The sequence below is a fragment of the Vidua macroura genome, chromosome 15, assembly GCF_024509145.1.
Source record: "Vidua macroura isolate BioBank_ID:100142 chromosome 15, ASM2450914v1, whole genome shotgun sequence".
Taxonomy (NCBI): Eukaryota; Metazoa; Chordata; class Aves; order Passeriformes; family Viduidae; genus Vidua; species Vidua macroura.
The window spans coordinates 2,886,418-2,905,606 of record NC_071585.1 but is presented as its reverse complement, the minus strand read 5'-3'; the positions used below and the strand labels follow the sequence as shown (position 1 = coordinate 2,905,606).

At 55.9% G+C, this 19,189-nt stretch overlaps 1 protein-coding gene across 5 annotated transcripts in view; it reads left to right on the top strand.

Moving 5' to 3' along the window:
* Nucleotides 1-19,189, top strand: part of LOC128814991 (protocadherin gamma-A4-like) — a 127,913-nt gene that overhangs the window by 58,401 nt on the left and 50,323 nt on the right. Inside the window, exon 1 of one of the 5 annotated variants that reach the window (XM_053991344.1) lies at nt 6,746-9,223. The exons of 3 other annotated variants lie outside the window; for them this stretch is intronic. In XM_053991344.1, the coding sequence (XP_053847319.1) occupies nt 6,761-9,223 (2,463 nt within the window). In that variant the 5' untranslated portion in view covers nt 6,746-6,760. Of the gene's footprint in view, nt 1-6,745; nt 9,224-15,303; nt 17,870-19,189 lie in introns of those variants that run through there. One more of the 5 variants, XM_053991347.1, reaches the window with a different exon arrangement.

Below are 19,189 nucleotides of genomic sequence, written 5' to 3'. Positions count from 1 at the left end.
TGGCGTGGAGGAAAAAGCAGACAGGGGAGCTCTGTGTGTGAGGCTAGAGAAGAACTCGGTCATTCCCTTGCTTGTCACAAGTCACAGAAAACACCAGCCTGTGCCTGATGGAGTCCAGTGTGATTTGAGTGGCATCTGTAGAACAAGGGAGACCTACAAAATGTTATTGCATCTGTACATTTCCATGTGTTTCTAACTCTTGCAGCGTTTGTTGTCATGAGCTCAACCTCAGCGTGTCTGACCTCATGTGGAAGGTCTGCTCTGTCCCAAGTGCCCGAGTGCAGCTGCAGTGCCCACAGACACCTGTGAGTTTTACAGCTGTCCAGAGGAAGGGTTTCATAAGCACTCCTGCTGTGCTCACCCAGGAACATTTTCTCTGTGTTGTAAAATGCAGAAGCATCTCGGCTGCAGTTGTCAAAGGGCAGAGCGGCCACCCAGCCCAGCCAAGACTGCCATGATCACACCAGGGGCCAGTGGGAGAACGTGTGCAGTGTCCCCCAGGCCATCACCCAGAGGAACCTGCTGGGCAATCATCTGGAGGCTGTGAAATGGCTGAGGAACAGGCTGGAGAGTCACCTCCAAAGAGTTACAGACAGCGGCTCCATGTCCAGGTGGAAAGCAGTGACTTGTGCTGTCCCTCAAGGGCCCTGACTGGGCCCAGTTCTGTTCAGTGCCTTCATGGACAATGGGATTGAGTGCACCTTCAGCCCCCGTGCAGCTGACTCCAACTGGAGTTGATCCAGGGGAGGGCAGAGATGCCAGTGAGGGATAGGCTGGAGAAGTGGCCCCTTGCAACCATCATGAAGTGGAAGAAAGTGCAAGGTCCTGCAGCTGGGGTGGGGCAATCCCCAGTTTAAATTGAGGGTCAGGGATAGGGAAGAGCTTTGCTGGGAAGTACTTTGGGTCATTGGTGGGTGATGAGATGGGACATGAGCTGCCAATGGGCACCTGCTGCTCAAAATGTGTCCTGCACAGCATGACAAGCACTCTGCCCGGCACGTCGAGGGAGGTCCTTGGCCCCTCTAAACTCTTTTTATGAGAGGGTAGACTGCATGCAGATCTTGGGCCAATATCCCAAATGGACATGCTAGAGTTCCCAGAAGGATGTTGGAAGTGGCCTGAGTGTTGGAACATCTGTTATGCTGAAGGACTGAAAGAGTTGAGGTTTTCAAGCATAGAGAAATGATAGCTCTGTGTAGACTTGTGAAAATATTTTGCTCTTTCAGTTTATGAATAAACTTATAGGAATGATGGGGTGTGTTTTTTCTAATGAGGGTTGGTGGTCATAGGACAGTAGTCTATTGTTTTCCACTAAAAGGGTGATTTTGATTAGGAGAAATCTTTTCAGTGTGGGTTGTGCGAAAATGGAAGATATTGCCCAGAGAAGTTTTGCATATGCCTCCAACGTTGAAGTCTAGCAGAAAGTGTTCCTGCTTTTGGCAGAGGCGTGTATTAAATTACCGTTAATAAATGTTTGAATTGGAAACAGAGAACATTGTTTGGCTGTATGAAGAACTGAATATTGCTTTACATTTTCCATTGTCTGGTGCTCAGATATGGATGAATCAAAGAACTGAGATGAAGCAACTTTGATGAGTCAGAGACAAAAGTGTAAAGGTTATTCTGCTGTCTTGTTATAGGGACTGCTTACATTACTATAAGCTAAATTATATTCCCAATTAATTCAACCCAGGTAATGAAAGGACAGTTATAGAGAAGTGCGAAAATTCTCTTGAAGTCTTCCCTATATTATCATTTATTGCTGGTGTTAATGGGCCATGATTTTATTAAGACGAGCTGAATTCACTTTTTACTGCCCTTCCATGAATATTTGCTTCTGACTGTTGAATGTGACTCAAAAGAATATCCTTAAATCCTCCGGCATTACATCTCAGGTAGAAACGCCTTGCGTTGGAATGAAGCAAGAGTTTCTGCGCCGGCTGTTTGCAATCGGGGAGAGCCCCCGGGGCCGGTGCAGGCGCCGAGCCCCGCCCAAAGCCGGGCCCCCTTGAGCGCGGCCATCCGGCGGCTGCAGTGGCGCGGCGGCGCCTCCGGGTGCCGCTGTTGGCCGCCGCCGAGCGGCGCTGGAGCCGCCGCCGCCGCCGCCGCAGCGTCCTGCCCCCGCAGGCTGCTCGCTCGCCCGGCGCCGGCCACAGCGGCAGCGGCTCCGCCACCAGCAGCAGCAGCAGCGGCGGCGGCGGCGAGAGGCGTCCCGAGCGGGCTGGCTGCGCTGCGGCGGCCCCTGCGCTGTGTGGCGAGAGCGGCTGGAAGGGAGGCAGGGCAGCGGCGGGAGGCAGGAGCGCGGCGAGCGCAGGCGGCAGAGAATGGCGGTGAGGCGGCGGCAGAGGCGCGGGCCGGGCGGCGGGCGAGCGCTGCTGGCCGCGCTGCTGCTGTGCGTGTGGTGCCGGGCGGCGGCCGAGCGGGTCCGCTACGCCATCCCCGAGGAGCTGGGCAGAGGCTCGCTCGTGGGGCCGCTGGCGCGGGACCTGGGGCTCAGCGCGGACGAGCTGCCGGCGCGGAAGCTGCGGCTGAGCGAGGAGAAGCAATTCTTCACGGTGAATGAGGAGAACGGGAACCTGTACGTGAACGAGAGGCTGGACCGGGAGCAGATGTGCGGCAAGTCGCCGACCTGCTCTGTCAGCTTTGAGGCGCTGGTGCACAACCCACTGAACATTTTCCAAGTGGAGGTTGCGATCGAGGACGTGAATGACAACTCCCCAGTTTTCAGCAAGGCTGTTCTGGACCTCGAGATTGGTGAATGGACGCTTCCCGGTGCTCGTTTTCCCTTGGAAATGGCACGAGATGCAGACTTAGGAAGCAACTCGCTGCTGACTTATCAGCTCACCAGCAACCCGTCATTCAGTTTGTCATTAAAAGAGAACCCCGGTGGTAAAAAGCAGCCGGAATTAGTACTGGAGGGAGCACTGGACCGGGAGAAGCAGAGCTCCTTTGAATTGGTGCTCATAGCTGTGGATGGCGGGGAACCTGCGAGGTCTGGGACTGTCCAGGTTCGCATCAACGTGACAGACGCAAATGACAACCCGCCCGTGTTCAGCAAAAGCCTCTACGAGGCGCGAGTGGCAGAGAATTTGCCAGTGGGGTCTGTGGTGCTGAAAGTAGCGGCTACGGATGCGGACGCGGGCACCAACGGGCGAGTCTCCTACGCATTCGGAAATGTCCCTGATGACGTCCCTTTGCTGTTCACTGTCAACAGCGACAGCGGGGAGGTCAGGACGTCGGGTCCCCTCGATTTTGAGGACAAAAGTAAATACATCTTCGCCCTGGAGGCAAGAGACGGCGGCGGGCTTACCAGTCACTGCGAAGTGCAGATCGACATCATCGACGAGAATGACAACACCCCGGAGATCACGATTCTGTCCCTCTCGAGCTCCGTGCCCGAGGACGCGCCTGCCGGCACCGTGGTGGCCCTGCTGAAAGTGCGGGACCTGGACTCTGGGGAGAACGGTCAGGTGTCGTGCGAGCTGTCGGGAGAGGCGCCGCTGTCGATCGTGGCGTCCTCGGGCGGCTCGTACAAGGTGGTGACGGCGGGCGCGCTGGACCGAGAGCAGGCGTCCGAGCAGCGCGTGACGGTGGTGGCCCGGGACCGGGGCAGGCCGGCGCTGTGGAGCAGCAGGGAGCTGGTGCTGGAGGTGTCGGACGTGAACGACAACGCGCCGGTGTTCGAGGAGGCGGCGTACAGCGCGTACGTGGCGGAGAACAACGCGGCGGGCGCGCTGGTGCTGCGCGTGCAGGCGCGGGACGCGGACGCGGGCGCCAACGGGCGCGTGAGCTACTGGCTGGCGGGCGGCAGCGCGGGCGCGGCGGGCGCGGCGCCGCTCGTGTCGGTGGAGGCGCGGAGCGGCGCGCTGTACGCGCAGCGCTCCTTGGACTACGAGCAGTGCCGCGAGTTCACGGTGGCGGTGCGGGCGCAGGACGGCGGCTCGCCGGCGCGCAGCTCCACGGCCACGGTGCGCGTCTTCGTGCTGGACCGCAACGACAACGCGCCGCGGGTGCTGTGGCCGGCGGCGGCGGCGGCGGCGGCGGGAGAGGCTGCGGGAGGGGCGGCGGCTCCTTTCGAGGTGGTGCCGCGTTCTGCCGAGGCCGGCTACCTGGTGGCCAAGGTGGTGGCGGTGGACGCGGACGCGGGGCGCAACGCGTGGCTGTCGTACGAGCTGGTGCAGGCGTCGGAGCCGGCGCTGTTCCGCGTGGGGCTGCACAGCGGCGAGGTGCGCACGGCGCGCGCCGTGTCCGAGCGGGACGCGGCCAAGCAGCGGGTGGTGGCCGTGGTGAAGGACCACGGGCAGCCGGCGCTGTCGGCCACGGCCACGCTGCACGTGGTGCTGGCCGAGAGCTTGCAGGAGGCGCTGCCGGAGCTGAGCGAGCGGGCGGCGGGCGCCGAGGCGGCGGCGGCCGAGCTGCAGTTCTACCTGGTGCTGGCGCTGGCGCTGCTGTCGGCGCTCTTGGTGCTGAGCGTGGCGCTGGCCGTGCTGGCGCGGCTGCGGCGGGCCGGGCCGCCCGCCGTGCTGCGCTGCCTGGGCGCGCAGCGCTTCTCGCTGGCCGGCGCCGCCTTCCCGGCCGACTTCTGCGAGGGCACCTTGCCCTACTCCTACAACCTGTGCGTGGCGGCGCCGGCCCGCGCCGTGCCCGAGGCCGCTTGGCCGCCGCCGCCGGTGCCCATCCTGTCTGCGGAGGAGCTTCTGGGCGGGGATTCCTGCGAGAAGCCGAGCCCGAGCAGTAACCTCGTCTTGGGAGAGCCGCCCTCCGATCCCGATGCACCGCAGGTCTGTAAAGCGTGAGCTTCTTCCTTTTTAAAAAGTTTCCTAATCGTCGTCATTTTTCCCCGGCTGTTCTCTGCGTGGTATTAGTGGGAATTCTTCATTTGTGTTTCCACGTAGCGGCGGAAGTTTTAAAATTTTTCTCGGTAACAGCCTCAGCTGACAGGCTTTGACTATAGCTCTCCTTTTGACTAGTAGCAGCGCTTCTCAGTGTTTCTCCATGGTTCCCGGAGTTCTGCTGATGTGAGTTGCAGTCTTGTGTCCGTGATGGACTGAATTAAGGAACGGGCTCTCCCCCGTTCATGCAGGGTAGGAAGCACTTGGCTCTTCCTTGGTCACAGGTTCAGCTTCAGAATCGAGTTTTTGTCTTCCACACACGAGGTCTATGAATTTAAACTCGTGTTAGCAACATTGAAAGCAGATTCGTATTCTGTGAGAGGAGAACGGCCGATTCTGCATGACGGAGTCGAGGAAAAAATAAAAAGAAAGCACTGACATCTGGTGTTGGAGCTTTTTCCTTCCTGACTGATTTGTTCAGAAAGGCTGTGCTTTGAACTTTACACAAACCCGTTCGTTAAGCTTTGGTTTGTCCCTATTATATTTAAAAAGGAAAGGAACGTGGAAATTCCTTTCTCCATCCTGAGTGAAAAAAGAGACTGTCGCCCATTTTGGGCCGGGAGGTAATGCAGTATGGGACTTCGTTGATTTCAGTTATATGTGCTGGCTATCTCTGTTTTACTGTTCAAGATTTTATTTCGTACACTGGTGATGAGAGTGCTGAAAGATTTCTGTTTCAGAAATTTTTTTTTTCCTATCCTCATTTCACAAAAATATTAGGCGTTTTAGTAGAACCCGCATATATGGTGGACGGTAAATCTTTGCAGTTCTGTTTAGCAGGATAGACATGTGAGATAGGAAGGGATCACACATCAGGGGGATCGGGCAGAGGCAGGTTTAGGCGCTTGAATCAAGCCCATTTGCAAATTCTTAGTGGTGAGCACTGTTTCGAGAGCACAGTTATACTTGTGTTCTAGGGTTCCATAATTCTTTTCTTGAACACATATCGTACCAACGTCATTAAGAAATACTTAGGTGAACAGTTTACTAACGAACTGCAGTGCTTTACGCATTGATTTCAGAAAAAAGGAATCCTAGAATGACTTCATTACAGGTAAATCTGTATAAACTAAAGAAACTCTAGGTTTATCTTAGGAAGGGATGTCAAATATTTGAAGTCCTGAATCCTTCCTTTGAGGGTTTTAGCTGCATCTTTATTTGTAGCCGTAATTCAATCCTGTAACAATTAGGTCTTTGAATTAAAGAAGCATGCACTTCCTCTCGTCCCACCTGTGTTAATGAACCTGAGAGCTGTTTTTTCGAGATTTGTTAGTTTCCCGTTTTCCTGCTGAAAGCCTGTTGTTCAAGATGGTTTTGAACACAAAGGATAAGAGTGTCAATGAACTGCTGAGTAAAATTCGAAACCTGTGTTTTAATTTACATCTAATGACATTAGTAAGTGATTCGTTTCCCGTGCGGTTAAAGAACCACGCCCACGGAATGCCTCTGCCTTCCTCCCGATGGTGATACCCTGGTGGATGAAAGCAGAGATGGGCTGGAGAAATGCGGAGGCAGGAGATCGGCGGTGGAGGGAAAGTGACATCTCGGTGGCGACTGTCCCCTGTGTGTAGCAAGGCAGAGCCGCAGCGCTCGGTGCCTGCAGTGCCGGGAGGAGGCTGCGGGCGCCGCTGTTGACCGAGAGGAGCGAGAGGGAGCTCGGAGCGCTGCAGCCCCGCCCGCTGCGGATCGGCTCGTTGGGCTGCTCGCTCCCTGTCCGATCCTGCGGTCCGCGATCATCCCCGCGGTGCAGGTCCATTCTGCAGCCAGGCGGAGGGACCGGCAGCGGTGCACGGTGCAGAAGCTGAGAGCACTGAGTGGCAGCGGGATTGGATCGGCGGTGTTGCGGTGCCGGCGCTGCCGCGGTGGAGATGTGCGCGGTGGGGAGGCGCTGGGGCCGGCGGCAGCGAGCTCTGCTCTGGGCCGTCCTGCTGGCAGCGTGGGAGGCGGCGTGGGGGCAGCTGCGCTACTCCGTGCCCGAGGAGATGCCCAAGGGCTCGTTCGTGGGCGACGTGGCCAAGGACTTGGGGCTGCAGCTGCCGGCGATCAGGGACCGAAGCGTTCATATCTTGGACAGAGGTAGGACGCAGTATTTCGCTTTGCACGGGAATATGGGACATTTAGTGACGGCGGAGAGGATCGACAGAGAGCATCTGTGCGAGAGTGTGCAGCAATGCGTGCTGCGCTGTGAACTCATAGTGGAGGGACAGATGGAGGTCTACGGAATCGAAGTGGAAATCACGGATATTAATGACAACGCGCCGAGCTTTGGAGAGGCAGAGACAGCGCTGAAAATGCTCGAAACGACAGCCCTGGGGTCGCGGTTTCGCCTGCCAGACGCTCATGATCCGGATTCGGGCCGGAATTCCCTGCAGAGCTACGAGCTGAGCGGTGACGAGCACTTCTCGCTGGCCGTGCAGGCGGGCCCCGGCGGCGATCAGCGTCCCGAGCTGGTGCTGGCGAAGGCGCTGGACCGAGAGGAGGCGGCGTTTCACGAGCTGGTGCTGAGGGCGATGGACGGCGGCGATCCGGCACGGACGGGCACGGCTCGGATCCGCGTGACGGTGCTGGATGCGAACGACAACGCGCCCGTGTTCAGCCAGGCGGAGTACACGGTGCGTGTGCCCGAGGACGTGCCCGTGGGCTCTGTCCTCGTCACCGTAACGGCCACGGACGCCGACGAGGGGCCGAATGGACACGTGAAATTCCTGTTCAAGAAAGTCACCGAGAAAGCCTCGCAGATTTTCCAGCTGGACGGCGACACGGGAACGATCACTCTGTTGCGGAGGCTGAACTTCGAAGAAGGCAATTCCTACAAACTGGAGGTGCAGGCGCATGATGGTGGGGGCTTTTTTGACTCGACGAATGTTGTGATTACCGTGACAGATGTAAACGACAACGCCCCCGAACTCACAGTTTCATCGAGGCTAAATGAGATCTCTGAGGAAGCCCCGCCCGGGACCGTGATAGCCCTGATCCATGTGCAGGACCGGGACTCGGGGGAGAATGGTGAGGTGCGCTGCTCGCTCGACAAGGACGTTCCGTTCCGATTGGAGAAATCCTTCGAGGACTACTACCGTGTGGTGACCGCGAGAGAGCTGGACCGGGAGCAGGTGTCGGAGTACAACGTGACGGTGCGGGCGGCCGACGGCGGGTCGCCGCCGCTGCAGAGCCGCGCGGTGCTGGCGCTGCGGGTGCTGGACGTGAACGACAACGCGCCGGTGTTCGCGGAGGAGCGCTACAGCGCGCGGCTGGCGGAGAACAACGCGGCGGGCGCGCTGGTGCTGACGGTGCGCGCCACGGACGCGGACTGGGGGCAGAACGCGCGCGTGCGCTACCGGCTGGCGGAGGGGCGGGTGCGGGGCGCGCCGCTGTCGTCGTACGTGTCGGTGCAGGCGGAGACGGGCGCGCTGTACGCGCTGCGCTCCTTCGACTACGAGCAGCTGCGCGAGCTGCAGCTGTGGGTGCGTGCGGAGGACGGCGGCGCGCCGGCGCTGAGCAGCAACGTGTCGGTGCGGCTGCTGATCGTGGACGAGAACGACAACGCGCCGCAGGTGCTGTACCCGCCACAGGCGGCGGCGGCGGCGGCAGCGGCGGGCTCGGGCGCCGTGTGGTCGGGCGTGGAGCTGGCGCCGCGCTGGTCGGAGGCCGGCGCGCTGGTGGCCAAGGTGGTGGCGGTGGACGCGGACGCGGGGCAGAACGCGTGGCTGTCGTACGAGCTGGCCAAGGCCACGGAGCCGGGGCTGTTCCGCGTGGGGCTGCACAGCGGCGAGGTGCGCACGGCGCGCTCGCCGCTGGCCCGCGACGCGGCGCGCCAGAGCCTGGTGGTGCTGGTGAAGGACCACGGGCAGCCGGCGCTGTCGGCCACGGCCACGCTGAGCGTGGTGCTGGCCGAGAGCGTGGCCGAGCTGCTGGCCGAGCTGGGCAGCGCGGCCGACGAGGCGGCGGCGCCGGGCGAGCCGGCCGCCGGCCTGACGCGCTGGCTGGTGCTGGCCGTGGCCGCCGTGTCGTGCCTCTTCGTGGCCTTCCTGCTGCTGCTGCTGGCGCTGCGCCTGCGCCGCTGGCGCCGCCAGCAGCTGCTGCCGGCGGACAGCGGCGCCCTGCGCGGCGTGCCCGTGTCGCACTTCGTGGGCATCGACGGCGTGCGCGCCTTCCTGCAGTCCTACTCGCACGAGGTGTCGCTCACGGCCGACTCGCGCAAGAGCCAGCTGCGCTTCTCGGCCGGCAGCTGCTGCGACACCCTCCCGGCCCGGCCGCCGCCCGACGAGCCCGCGCCGCTGCTCGGGGACGAGGATCCTGCCGGCGCTCGTCCCGTGGATTCCGCCCCTCCCTCGGTGAGTTTCTGTGTCCCGGTTTTGTCCACGACTCTTTCTCCTGATGCTCCCTGCCCTTGCCCCGTCTTCTTCTCTGTCTTGCATCGGAGATTTTGGTTAAAAGCACGGTAAAGTTTCCTTCAGTGACGTTCTGAATGCAGGATCCCGTTGCTGTCGTTATGTGAACATGGGGTGGGTCCTCAGCCTTCTATTAAGTGAAGAAGGAAGGAGGGAGAAGGCTGCTGCTGGCAGGCTGTTGGTTAGGTCGGAGGTTTGGGTGTTGATCGGGTTGCAGGTGTTGTTCCCCTATATCAGCTGTTCTCTGTAGAATCTGTGTTCCCGTTAGCATTAGATCTTCTGGAGGGATGGATCATGTTATTACGAAATACAACTTTTTAGGAGGCTCATGTGTCTTCCCAAGAGCACGTGTGCTTGAATAGGTTGAATGTGTCTTGAAGAAGATGGTGATGGCTTTAATGGAACCTCTGTGCACATTGTTTTCAGCCTTTATTGCTCTCCATGATAGATAGTAGAGGTCAGCAGAAAGTTGTTTGTGTGATCCATGCTTTGATCTTTGTCCTCAGCAAAGGATTGGACTGGGCCACAAGTAGTTCTTGATCATGTATGTCTGCTTGTCACGAAGATGAAGGATCCTCTTGAAATTGTGATTCTTTGAGAAGCCTGTGGGGGGCTGCATGTGGAGGAGAAAATGCAGGAGGGAATGGCAGAACTTCTTGCTTTGTACTTGTTTTCTAAGGTAGAGCGATGTCAGATGCAGCTGGGTGAGCCTTGGCTAGCAAAGATTTAGCATGGCAAGAGAATTGCCTGGATGGGAAGAGAGAAATTCAAGGTGCAGTGGGGGATACAAGGTGGGCATAATTCCCTGTGAGCTGATATTCACTGGCTCAGTGTCTCTTGGAAGACTGCTCGGCTTTTCCTTTGAGACCTATGAAGTCTCTTCACAGAACTTCAGTCAGCAGGCAAATGCAGCTTCCACAGCACAGGGATGTACAGATAGCTGTGTGGAATTGGTGGTGGGGAGAAGACTGGTCTGGGGAACTGGGCCTCTGCTGTCACATGTTTTAAAGATATATGGCTGAAAGGACACCATGGATGGTGTGAAGGGTTGGAAATGTGAGTGCTGTGAGCCGTGCGTGAATGTCTGCTGAAAGACTGAAGGGAATGTTTTCCTCCATTCCCTGTCCAGTTCCTGTCTCTGGGATGAAGCCATGTGGGGTTCTTCTTCCCAAAGTACTTGTCTAGGAGATATGTATTCCAGCTGAATGGAGAACCCTGGGAGCTTCTTGCCATGTTTGTCTGGCATCATAATTTTGTGACTTCAAAATTTAATTTTGTACTTGTGACAGATGCTGCATGGGAAGTGCAAGCTGTGTACTCAGTGGCTACAAACAATGCCGTTAATAAGTTACTCTGAGTTATATAACACAGACCAGTGTTGTGAGCTCTTCAATTCTGCAGGTGTAAATTTTCAGTCTCCTTCTTCTGATGATCTGAAGATGATTCTTTCATGTCTTTAGGTGAAAGGAGAGGGATTTCCATAGACATGTTTCTTGGAAATATCTCTGTAATAACTGCTTTTTCTTGTCCCATGCCTAGGGTGAGAAGTCAAATATTATCCATAGTAAGGAGATACTGCCTGAACAACTTTCCTCTTGGTGGAGTCTCTCTGAATTCCGCAGATCTGTGCTAACCATGGGAGCCGTGAAGAGTTAGGAAGGAGTGTTGGGGGTGTGGTGTGTGAGGAGGTCCTGGTGGAGACATGGCATGTGTTTTGTAGATCTCCAGGGCTATTGCTGGCCTTCTGAAATGAGTCAGGAGGAGTCTTATGCTGTTCAACTGTGTGGTTTGGACTGAAATGGCCCAGTTTGGGTTCCATAATCCTTTGCATCTTGTGAGGAGTCCATGTGCTGAAGAATGGTGATGTTGCCTTTGGGGGGATACTTGGATGTGTGGACAGAGCTGGTAATAATTTATGGCCTATATAACATTTTCCACTTGTTCAAACAGTTGGGAGGTACCCAATAATCTTAGTTGTGATGCCTGGGATCTGAGAAGCTGTGCACACAACTTCTCTTCTAATGAAGTCTGTATGCAAAATTTGCTTCCATGTTTAGTTTGGACAGAGAGAAGTCTGTCTGTCCAGAGACAGGGCCGGTGCTGGAGTTCACTGTGATCAAGTTCAAAATGAATGAATGAATTGTGTCCAGCTCTGCTTGTCCTAGGAGTCAGCTGAGGCCCACAGTTGTGGTTCCAAGCTTTTCCTTTCCCTTACTGTCCAAGGAAATGACAGTCTGGGGCCTATGTCATGACCTCCTGTGTGAGGCCTCTGGTGGATTAGTTACTGTCCAGTTTGCTGTGCTTTGTATATACTGCAAATGACCCAATCTGCAGTGTGAGGCCATGACTGATAATCTTCTGGTGTTTTCCCATTCTTGGCTGGGTTGATTAAGATTTTTAATAGGTTTGATTTGGTTTGGGTTGTTTGTTTGTTTGCTTGCTTGTATTTTTGTCAAGGTATAAAGCTGATCCTCGTTGTTCCTGTCAGTCCTGTGAACTCCAAAACATAATTGTCCAGTATGGAGAGTATCTGTCATCCATCCCTTGCAGCTGTACATGGATTCATAGAATCCTAGAAACACAGAGCCAGAGAATGGTTTGTGGTGCAAAGGACCTTAAAGATCCTCTTGTTCACCCTCCTCTGCAGTGGGCAGGGACATCTTCCACCAGGGCAGGGTGCTCAGAGCCCCACCCAGCCTGACCTTGAATATTTCATTCAAGAAACACAACTTCATAAATGGATGTTTCCCCAAGGCGCTGTTTTTCTCTGTGGCCAACACGGAACCAACATTTTGGTCTGTGTGGATGGTGAAACTAAAGGCTGTGAATGCAGAGTGAGGAGGGGGAGATCTCAGTTCTGTGCCAGGAAAATCAATGGCTCAGTGTGGGTTTGGCAGAGAAATGGTTTGGTTTCATGCTTGGTGCCAAAGGCAGTGCCATTGCTGTTCTGCTCCTGGTTTCTCTGTGATGAATGAATAGGAACCGGAAGCAATAAGAGAATCTGTTGTAATTTGTCAGAAGATTTACCTTGAGAAAGAGGCCAATGAGAAGCTGTTTAAAATGATGGTTTCATTACTGTGCAAGGTGAGCAGGCCATGCAGTAGAAAAAGTTGCTGAGCTGAGGACTAATGCTTCGACTGAACCCCCCCTATCCTGCTCTTCTGTGTAAGTCTTTAGGGCCACGCTTGCAGCTTGAGACCTGAGTGGCTTCCAGGTGCCCTCAGGGGTGAATTTTAAGGCCTGCAATGAAGGCCTAGAAGACTTCACTGTGAGCATCTCTGACTACTTGTTCTCTTCTAATGCTTCCTTACCTTATCTGATTCATGATTTGGGTTTTTCTGTGATTTTTGTTGTTTTGTTTTGTTTTTCCTTGATTTACTCAGTATGTGGGTATATACTGAATTATCAACAAGCTATCTTTTTGAGCAGCATGTGGTGTATGTCCCTTGCTCTTGTTCCAGTGGGAGTGGAAGGCAGGAGATATGAGAGAGACTTTGTGTTGTGTTCCTGTTGGGAGAAATAGATGTAAATATGACATTATTAGATGTTGCATCTCTGTGGAGCAGAGCATGTGATAAAGATGGGGAGGAGATTGCCTTGAAGCCAATGGTTTGATGAGCCATTCTTTGTTGGCTGACTGCTGATCTTTTAGTGTGGTGGTTTATCATTTGTGTGCTCTAGAATCCTTCAGTTCCTTATCCTAATGGTGGTGAGCAGACAGTTGTACCTCCCTTCTGGGTGTGGCTGTAGTGCATTATCATCTGATGCTAGATGTGAGCAGTGAGGAGATGGGCACAAGCAAAACCTTCCAGTGGCATGGCGTGGAGGAAAAAGCAGACAGGGGAGCTCTGTGTGTGAGGCTAGAGAAGAACTCGGTCATTCCCTTGCTTGTCACAAGTCACAGAAAACACCAGCCTGTGCCTGATGGAGTCCAGTGTGATTTGAGTGGCATCTGTAGAACAAGGGAGACCTACAAAATGTTATTGCATCTGTACATTTCCATGTGTTTCTAACTCTTGCAGCGTTTGTTGTCATGAGCTCAACCTCAGCATGTCTGACCTTATGTGGAAGGTCTGCTCTGTCCCAAGTGCCCGAGTGCAGCTGCAGTGCCCACAGACACCTGTGAGTTTTACAGCTGTCCAGAGGAAGGGTTTCATAAGCACTCCTGCTGTGCTCACTCAGGAACATTTTCTCTGTGTTGTAAAATGCAGAAGCATCTCGGCTGCAGTTGTCAAAGTGCAGAGCAGCCACCCAGCCCAGCCAAGACTGCCATGATCACACCAGGGGCCAGTGGGAGAACGTGTGCAGTGTCCCCCAGGCCATCACCCAGAGGAACCTGCTGGGCAATCATCTGGAGGCTGTGAAATGGCTGAGGAACAGGCTGGAGAGTCACCTCCAAAGAGTTAGAGACAGTGGCTCCATGTCCCGGTGGAAAGCAGTGACTTGTGCTGTCCCTCAAGGGCCCTGACTGGGCCCAGTTCTGTTCAGTGCCTTCATGGACAATGGGATTGAGTGCACCTTCAGCCCCCGTGCAGCTGACTCCAACTGGAGTTGATCCAGGGGAGGGCAGAGATGCCAGTGAGGGATAGGCTGGAGAAGTGGCCCCTTGCAACCATCATGAAGTGGAAGAAAGTGCAAGGTCCTGCAGCTGGGGTGGGGCAATCCCCAGTTTAAATTGAGGGTCAGGGATAGGGAAGAGCTTTGCAGAGAAGTACTTTGGGTCATTGGTGGGTGATGAGATGGGACATGAGCTGCCAATGGGCACCTGCTGCTCAAATTGTGTCCTGCACTGCATGACAAGCACTCTGCCCGGCACGTGGAGGGAGGTCCTTGGCCCCTCTAAACTCTTTTTATGGGAGCGTAGACTGCATGCAGATCTTGCAATATCCCAAATGGACATGCTAGAGTTCCCAGAAGGATCATGGAAGTGGCCTGAGCATTGAAACATCTCTGTCATGCAGAAGGACTGGAGGAGTTGAGGTCTTCAAGCCTGGGGAAATGATAGCTCTGTGTGGACTTGTGAAAATATTTTCCTCTTTCTATATATGAATAAACTTATAGGAATGATGTGCAGAGTTTTTTTATGAGGGCCAACAGTCATAGGACAGCCAGCCATTGTTTTCCACTAAAAGAAGGGAGGTTGTGATTAGGAGAAAGCTTTTCAGTGTGGGTTGTGAGAAAATGTTAGGTTTGCCCAGAGAAGTTTTGGACATGCCTCCAAAGTTGAAGTCTGGCAGAAAGTGTTCCTGGTCATGGCAGATGTGTGGATTAAATTACCGTTAATATGAGTTTATGTTGGAAACAGAGAACATTGTTTGGCTCTATGAAGGACTGAGTATTGCTTTGCATTTTCCACAGTCAGGTGCTCAGATATGGATGAATGAAACAACTCAGATGAAGCAACTTTGAGGAGTCAGAGACAAAAGTGTAAAGGTTATTCTGCTATCTTGGCATAGGGGATGCTTACATTGCTTTAGGCAGATCTATATCTCAAACGAATTCAATCCAGGTAATGAAAGCACAATTCAAGACCAGTGCGAAAAAGCTTTTGAATTTTCCCCTGTATTATAATTTACTGCTGGTATAAATGGGCCATGATATTATTAAGAGCAGCTGAATTCCCTTCTTTACTGCCCTGCCATGAATATTTGCTTCTGACTGTTGAATGTGACTCAAAAGAATGCCCTAAAAGCATCCGACATCGCATCTCAGATAGAAAGGCCTTGGAGACGAATTAAGCAAGAGTTTCTGCTCTTGCTGTTTGCAATCGGGGAGAGCCCCCGGGGCCGGTGCAGGCGCCGAGCCCCGCCCAAAGCCGGGCCCCCTTGAGCGCGGCCATCCGGCGGCTGCAGTGGCGCGGCGGCGCCTCCGGGTGCCGCTGTTGGCCGCCGCCGAGCGGCGCTGGAGCCGCCGCCGCCGCCGCCGCAGCGTCCTGCCCCCGCAGGCTGCTCGCTCGCCCGGCGCCGGCCGCAGCGGCAGCGGCTCCGCCACCAGCAGCAGCAGCGGCGGCGAGAGGCGTCCCGAGCGGGCTGGCTGCGCTGCGGCGGCCCCTGCGCTGTGTGGCGAGAGCGGCTGGAAGGGAGGCAGGGCAGCGGCGGGAGGCAGGAGCGCGGCGAGCGCAGGCGGCAGAGAATGGCGGTGAGGCGGCGGCAGAGGCGCGGGCCGGGCGGCGGGCGAGCGCTGCTGGCCGCGCTGCTGCTGTGCGTGTGGTGGCGGGCGGCGGCCGAGCGGGTCCGCTACGCCATCCCCGAGGAGCTGGGCAGAGGCTCGCTCGTGGGGCCGCTGGCGCGGGACCTGGGGCTCAGCGCGGACGAGCTGCCGGCGCGCAAGCTGCGGCTGAGCGAGGAGAAGCAATTCTTCACGGTGAATGAGGAGAACGGGAACCTGTACGTGAATGAGAGGCTGGACCGGGAGCAGATGTGCGGCGAGTCGGCGACCTGCTCTGTCAGCTTCGAGGTGCTCTTGCACAACCCCCTGAACGTTTTCCACATTGAGGTGGCGATCGAGGACGTGAATGACAATTCCCCAACCTTCAGCAAGGCTGTTCTGGACCTCGAGATCGGTGAATTAATCCCTCCCGGTGCTCGGTTTCCACTGGAGATGGCGCGAGATGCAGATTTAGGTAGCAACTCACTGCTGACTTATCAGTTAACCAGTAATCCCTCATTTCTACTGTCTATGAAGGAAAAGCCGGGTGGAAAGAAGCAGCCAGAATTAGTGCTGGAGAGAGTGTTGGACCGGGAGAACCAGAGCTCCTTTGATTTGGTGTTGATGGCGATAGACGGTGGGGATCCCGCGAGGTCTGGGACTGTTCAGGTTCGCATCAATGTAACAGATGCCAATGACAACCCGCCCGTGTTCAGCAGAAGTCTCTACGAGGCGAAGGTGGCGGAGAATCTACCAGTGGCGTCGTTGGTGCTGCGGGTACGGGCGACGGATGCGGACACGGGCTCTAACGGGCGAGTGTCCTACTCCTTTGGCAGCGTCCCGGACGTTGTCAGGGCGTTGTTCACTATCGAGAGCGAGAGCGGGGAAGTTAGAACATCGGGTCCTCTCGATTTCGAGGAGAAGAATAAATACATCTTTGGTCTGGAGGCGACGGACGGCGGCGGTCTCACTGATCACTGCGAAGTGCAGATCGACATCATCGACGAGAATGACAACGCGCCCGAGATTACGATTCTATCCCTGTCGAATCCCGTGCCCGAGGATGCCCCGACTGGCACCGTGGTGGCCGTGCTGAAAGTGCGGGACAGAGACTCCGGCGAGAACGGTCAGGTGTCGTGCGAGCTGTCGGGAGAGGCGCCGCTGTCGATCGTGGCGTCCTCGGGCGGCTCGTACAAGGTGGTGACGGCGGGCGCGCTGGACCGAGAGCAGGCGTCCGAGCAGCGCGTGACGGTGGTGGCCCGGGACCGGGGCAGGCCGGCGCTGTGGAGCAGCAGGGAGCTGGTGCTGGAGGTGTCGGACGTGAACGACAACGCGCCGGTGTTCGAGGAGGCGGCGTACAGCGCGTACGTGGCGGAGAACAACGCGGCGGGCGCGCTGGTGCTGCGCGTGCAGGCGCGGGACGCGGACGCGGGCGCCAACGGGCGCGTGAGCTACTGGCTGGCGGGCGGCAGCGCGGGCGCGGCGGGCGCGGCGCCGCTCGTGTCGGTGGAGGCGCGGAGCGGCGCGCTGTACGCGCAGCGCTCCTTGGACTACGAGCAGTGCCGCGAGTTCACGGTGGCGGTGCGGGCGCAGGACGGCGGCTCGCCGGCGCGCAGCTCCACGGCCACGGTGCGCGTCTTCGTGCTGGACCGCAACGACAACGCGCCGCGGGTGCTGTGGCCGGCGGCGGCGGCGGCGGGAGAGGCTGCGGGAGGGGCGGCGGCTCCTTTCGAGGTGGTGCCGCGTTCTGCCGAGGCCGGCTACCTGGTGGCCAAGGTGGTGGCGGTGGACGCGGACGCGGGGCGCAACGCGTGGCTGTCGTACGAGCTGGTGCAGGCGTCGGAGCCGGCGCTGTTCCGCGTGGGGCTGCACAGCGGCGAGGTGCGCACGGCGCGCGCCGTGTCCGAGCGGGACGCGGCCAAGCAGCGGGTGGTGGCCGTGGTGAAGGACCACGGGCAGCCGGCGCTGTCGGCCACGGCCACGCTGCACGTGGTGCTGGCCGAGAGCTTGCAGGAGGCGCTGCCGGAGCTGAGCGAGCGGGCGGCGGGCGCCGAGGCGGCGGCGGCGGCGGCCGAGCTGCAGTTCTACCTGGTGCTGGCGCTGGCGCTGCTGTCGGCGCTCTTGGTGCTGAGCGTGGCGCTGGCCGTGCTGGCGCGGCTGCGGCGGGCCGGGCCGCCCGCCGTGCTGCGCTGCCTGGGCGCGCAGCGCTTCTCGCTGGCCGGCGCCGCCTTCCCGGCCGACTTCTGCGAGGGCACCTTGCCCTACTCCTACAACCTGTGCGTGGCGGCGCCGGCCCGCGCCGTGCCCGAGGCCGCTTGGCCGCCGCCGCCGGTGCCCATCCTGTCGGCGGAGGAGCTTCTGGGCGGGGATTGCTGCGAGAAGCCGAGTCCCAGCAGCAGCGCCCCGGCGGGAGAGCCGCTCGCTAATCCCGATGTACCTCAGGTGTGTAATTTCCCACGCTCTTTTTCTGTGAGCCTTTTTTGAATGAGCGTCGTGGTGGCAGCAGGCTCTTTAGTTTACTTCTTTGTTGCTGCGGTTATTGCCGTTTCGTATTTTCATGACGCGTGAAATGATTATGTCTCGTGTCTATTTTCGCTGCAGCCCAAGTGATATGGCGCTTCCTGCCTCTTAAGATGTGGTGAAATTCTTATTTCTCTTCATTTGTAGCTTCTGTTTAGTTTCTGTGGCAAATTCTGCCTAGCTTTCTGCTGTTGTCTTCAATGTTTTAAAATTTAAGAAACATCTTTACTTTTCCTTTTTTGATTGTTGTTTCTCTGCACAGTATACTTGAGCCTGATAGAAAAGCTAGGAACAAAAAGCCGTTGCTAAATGTAGTTTTGATATTGTAGTGCCAAAGGAAGTTTGCATGTGGCTCCTGGAATAGAGAATTTACGCATCTGTCGTGTGTCCTTATATCTTTTGACAAAATAATGCCACAGAGAAGGATACACCAGCCGGACTGGGTAACTTAGGTTTTGAGAAAATAAAGCAAACTAACAAAAAAAGGAAAAGGAACCAAAAAACTTAAACAAGGAAACAGAGTACCAAAAAAATCCCAAAATCACTCAAAGCAACTCCATACCCTTGTTTACTATGTTTCAAAGTAGTTTTTTGTTTTTATTCTCCTTATCATATAACCTGAAGATTTTATTTTAGGTGTGTTTTAGTATTTCGTTTTGGTTTGGGTTTTTTTTACTGTTCTGAATTTTTCCCCCAAGCCAGAATGCATGGACTTTGATCACATGGGAGGACTTTTTTGACATTAATGATTCTATTGCTTTATGGCTCACTGCTCTCTTCTGAGGTACTCTGCAAAGGAGAACCAGGCGTAACTGCAGCCTGTAGTGTGTAAAGGTGTGAGGATCAATTCCAAAGTGGTGTCTGGAGAATTGAGTGAAGTCGGGGTGCTTCAGAGCCGCCTGGGATGTTCAGCTCGGTCCAAAATTTTAGTGTAGTCCTAATACTGTTGAATGCGGGGAAAGAATATTTTGACTGTTCATAATTATTTCTGATGGTACATGGTGCTGTTTTAACCTGCCGAGTGGGTGAGGAGAAAGTCCTGGAAGACGGACTGGTCTAAAAAGCTGTGCAGTTACAGGAAGGATATTGAGCTTCGGGGTCTACGGAAATAATATTAGCAATACTCTGAATGCCATATTCGGAGAATAAATTTGATCACATTTATTAAAAGTTTCTCGGTGCGGCAGAAATACACAACCCCAGAAGATGTATTAAATGTGTCTAGAGATGACCTAGGTGATC